We start from the raw sequence: 3,916 nt of genomic DNA, 5'->3' as shown, positions 1-3,916 counted from the left end.
TCTAAAAGCAGCCACGATATCAAGAACTTATGCTGTATGGATATGTGTTAATTACAATGCTATGTGTCCGGTTAAGACTTAAACATGGAACGTCACCATATTTCACACGTTTACTTTTATTTTCTATGTAGTATTTACGCTTTTGATAAATTGTTGCCATTTGATTATAAACGGTTGGCTTATGAAACATGTAAATTCTTATTCACATACAATAAATGTTAAGACATTTATTTGCTTATTCAGCTGTACAACACGTCATGAAAAACGTTAACGAAAAACGACTTTGTTGTTTGTTCCTCATGCAAGACATCTTATTGTCCAGATGGAGCACAATGCGACGTATAAGAATTGTACACTATAGTTAACGTGATATGAACAACTAGTTTGTGTGCTTGAAATATCGACATATTTGGTATAAACATTTAGGATTTATAGTATAAGCTGTATTTCCACTGATCTGATCGACCTTTAATCTTGGTACCGACCCCGAACATTTTTGTTGTAATGTTTATGTTTTAACAAATATTATCACCACAATATAACGACATATGCGCGGGTTTTATTGTGTTGCTTTTTATATTATAAATCGCATAATTTTAAACACAAACGAGGCGCCAGGAGAGCTTTGAATATTGAAATCAGGCCACATAATAAGCTTCATTATTTAAAAAAGTAATATACGCATGTTACGAAAAAGAAAAATAAGTTACGTTAATAAGATAAACATGCTTATGATTTTCAATGAAGTTCAGATTTTACTTCCCGAATGATATTTAACACATTTCTTTTCCCGAAATCAACCGAAACATATTGGATAAAATGTAATTGAAAGGTGCTTTGATATACATATACTTTACAAAATAAAAATCCATTTATAGAAAGTAAAGGACTTGCTGATCTGTTCAGGCTAATTGATGCTTTTTATTAGCACAATATCACCGGAACTATCTAAGAATGATAAATAAATAATACAAAACAGACGTTATTTAATCTTTTAACGTCAACATTATTGAATTAAGACCTTAACGATTATAATTGCCGCTAATTTCGCGTATATACTTAAAATAAAAAAGTTAATCATAAAATGAAATGACAACAGTATCTATAGTTAAGTTCAGTTGTAAAGTGTAGGTCGAAATGAAGCTTTAGACTTTATTGTTTAACAATCAGGTTTATGGAAATCTAAAAAATAATAATTAATATATATAAACTTTGAACAACTGTAGAGCATAAGATGTTTGACCTGCTAGATAAATATTCCGCATTCAAAATTGATCTTAGGTGCTATGCAGAATAAGTTGCATTTTAATTTTGACAGAGAAGTACATACATGTGTTTAACATATCAGCAACATTTTCAATCATTGTTATTGTAGGCTTTTGGCTAGTTTATTGCGGCGACAATAGATAGCCACTGAAGGACGAATAAACTTCTCCGAAGATATTGGTATCTGCATAGTCTATATTTTGAACAGCTACTTCATCGCCAACGTTTAGCTTTAAGACAACCGTCTGACTTCCCTGGTCGTGTCTGCCATTATCACCATGACCGTAAATGCGCGCAATGATGTTTCCGTTGTGAATTATAGCGGTATGTATCTCTTGACCCCAGAAGGTCAAAACAGCAGATGACAACACGTAAAGGCCGGATTGTGGTGCTATGAATACGCCGTGTAGAGGATGGTACCCGTCTCCTTCATTTGTAAGGACCTGCTCAAAGATGATGTTCTGATTAAGGCCGATATGTTGTTGGTTGGCAACTTTCATGGCAGAAAAAGCAACAACTTCCCCTGGAACAAATCTGTTTTTGACTGGCTGAACTGCAATAAAAATATGTCAGATCAAAATATTCATTGGTTTTATGTTCTAAATTACTTTAACAAATCAGTGAGTGTATATACTTATCGATATCTCAATATCAATATTTTATAATAATATAGCATCAAGACTTGTAGAAACAACATATCTAATTGTAATACATATAATACACCTGAAAGCGTATAATATTATATTATTATTTAATGAAAAGCTCTGTCGGTGAATTAAATTATAATAACACAACGTAACTGACCAGCAGTTGACCGGATTTCCTTTTCGAACAAAGAATGGTTGCTTTCATCCTGTATGCTCTTGTTAACAGGCAAGTTATTATCCTTTTCCAACGTTTCAATAATTACATCGTGTACCATCGTGTCCTTTTTATATGTGTCGATAGTGCTGCCAGACGTTGATTTGTCATTTTCATACGTATTAAATATTTTGTCCGACACTGCCTTCTCAAGCGAAGCTATTAAATTAAAATACAGTTTGAGAAAAGTGACTCTTCTGTTCAAAAGTGTCTTCTAAATCAGCTATTATTTTCTTGGACGACACATATTCTTTTTCGAGTGCACCGATTCGTTTATCGGAAAATGCGTGTTTTTCTTCCAGTTCAGAAAACCTGACCAATAAAGTTTGAAATTCCTGATCAGTTACTGCTTCAATATATACAAATCCAAATAAGAAGCAAACGACACAAACTGACATGTTGGTCGTCATTTTCGAAATAAACATATTGACAAAGAAATGACGAAGTGTTTATACGCAATTCTAAAGTCTTATCTTATCAATGTTGCCCCACTATGAACACAAAATGTATTCATGACCCGGATCGTTCATCTAAACCAGTTTTATAACATAATTGATACTTTATTTACAATGTGTCCTTGATTAAGGTATATAACTAATATCAGTCAACCATGTGTGCAACGAGTGTCTCTTTCATATTCAGTTAAAATGACAATGCAGTTATCAGTTAACATACTTGCAATCACAATGTGTCTGATTAGATATAATAGGGACCAATAATTGGATTTATCTGCAGTATCGAGAAATCATACACTATCAAACAAAGGAACGATAACCATTTTAAAGCAATAGTACAATCTTTTGAAATATAGAGGTACCCGAGGCGGTAGGGATCAAGAGTTACGTGTATGGGACACAAATAGTGGAGTAAATTTAAATAATCTACAAATTTTACCATCACAAATTCCAACTGTAGCATCTTTGAAAAGACACAGCACACAAAACATTTCAGATGCAAACTTAAACAACCTCTCATACCCCAAGAAATGCAATACACTAAATGGTCTAAAATTAACGAAAAAATATCTTGCCTTACATTGAACTGTCATTCTGTTGTCAGAAACAAAGATGTTTTGAGTGGTCAATATCTGAGAGAAGAAAGAATCGACTTTGCCGTATTCACAGAAACCTGGTCTCAGATGGAAAGCAACACCAAATAGATACATCAGACTTAAATCAAAATGGTTACACAATGAGTACTGTAAATCGTTCAAATAGAACAGGCGGCGGAGTGGCTTTAACTTGTCAGACTGGGGTTACTGTACGAAAAGTGTCAAGTAGTAATACCCAGACATTTGAACATGGTATATGGCAACTGATTCTCAAAAACAATACAATTAATGTAATTGGCGTTTACAGACCACAATCATTAGGGACTGAACATCAATTTTTCGAATTCATGGAGGAAATTGTTCCCAACTATTCAAATCTTATGATTCTTGGAGATTTCAACTTGCATGTCAACAAAACTAACAGTGTTGTGACTGAATTTAAGAATTCTCTTGTAGCAATGGGTCTCTTGAAAAACGTCTAAAGTCTTTACAACATATTGTTTAACTACATGTATTTATATTTTAGCTGTATGATTCATAACCAATTACATAAGTGATCATTTTAAGAACTAGCATGAATGAGTTTTGTTAAACATATTGTATTGGTTCACAATATAATACAAAACATATGCGTGCATATCAAAAAAATAATAAAACCATTCATGGATTATAAAACATGAATCTACGATGCTTATTGAGTTATGTTACATGCTGGAAAAAGGACCATTTTGTCGTTTC

The 3,916-nt window shown here is 32.9% G+C and overlaps 1 protein-coding gene across 1 annotated transcript; it reads right to left on the bottom strand.

The window, feature by feature from the left end:
* Window positions 1-212: 212 nt before the first annotated feature.
* Window positions 213-2,734, bottom strand: LOC127855506 (cerebellin-3-like). The gene is made up of 2 exons (XM_052391158.1): window positions 2,071-2,734; window positions 213-1,819 (listed from the first exon to the last, which is right to left on the bottom strand). Exons 1-2 carry the CDS (start codon window positions 2,186-2,188, stop codon window positions 1,389-1,391), a joined length of 549 nt encoding a protein of 182 aa, XP_052247118.1. The 5' UTR covers window positions 2,189-2,734; the 3' UTR covers window positions 213-1,388.
* Between the last annotated feature and the right edge of the window lie 1,182 nt (window positions 2,735-3,916).

The sequence above is a fragment of the Dreissena polymorpha genome, chromosome 13, assembly GCF_020536995.1.
Source record: "Dreissena polymorpha isolate Duluth1 chromosome 13, UMN_Dpol_1.0, whole genome shotgun sequence".
Classification (NCBI taxonomy): Eukaryota; Metazoa; Mollusca; class Bivalvia; order Myida; family Dreissenidae; genus Dreissena; species Dreissena polymorpha.
This window is presented reverse-complemented; position numbering and strand designations above follow the sequence as displayed.

Coding starts and splice junctions, on each gene's coding strand:
- LOC127855506 (XM_052391158.1), bottom strand. CDS start 2,188: ATGGTACACGATGTAATTATTGAAACGTTGGAAAAGGATAATAACTTG. Junction 1,820..2,070: donor GGAAATCCGGTCAACTGCTG/GTCAGTTACGTT, acceptor TTTTTATTGCAG/TTCAGCCAGTCAAAAACAGA.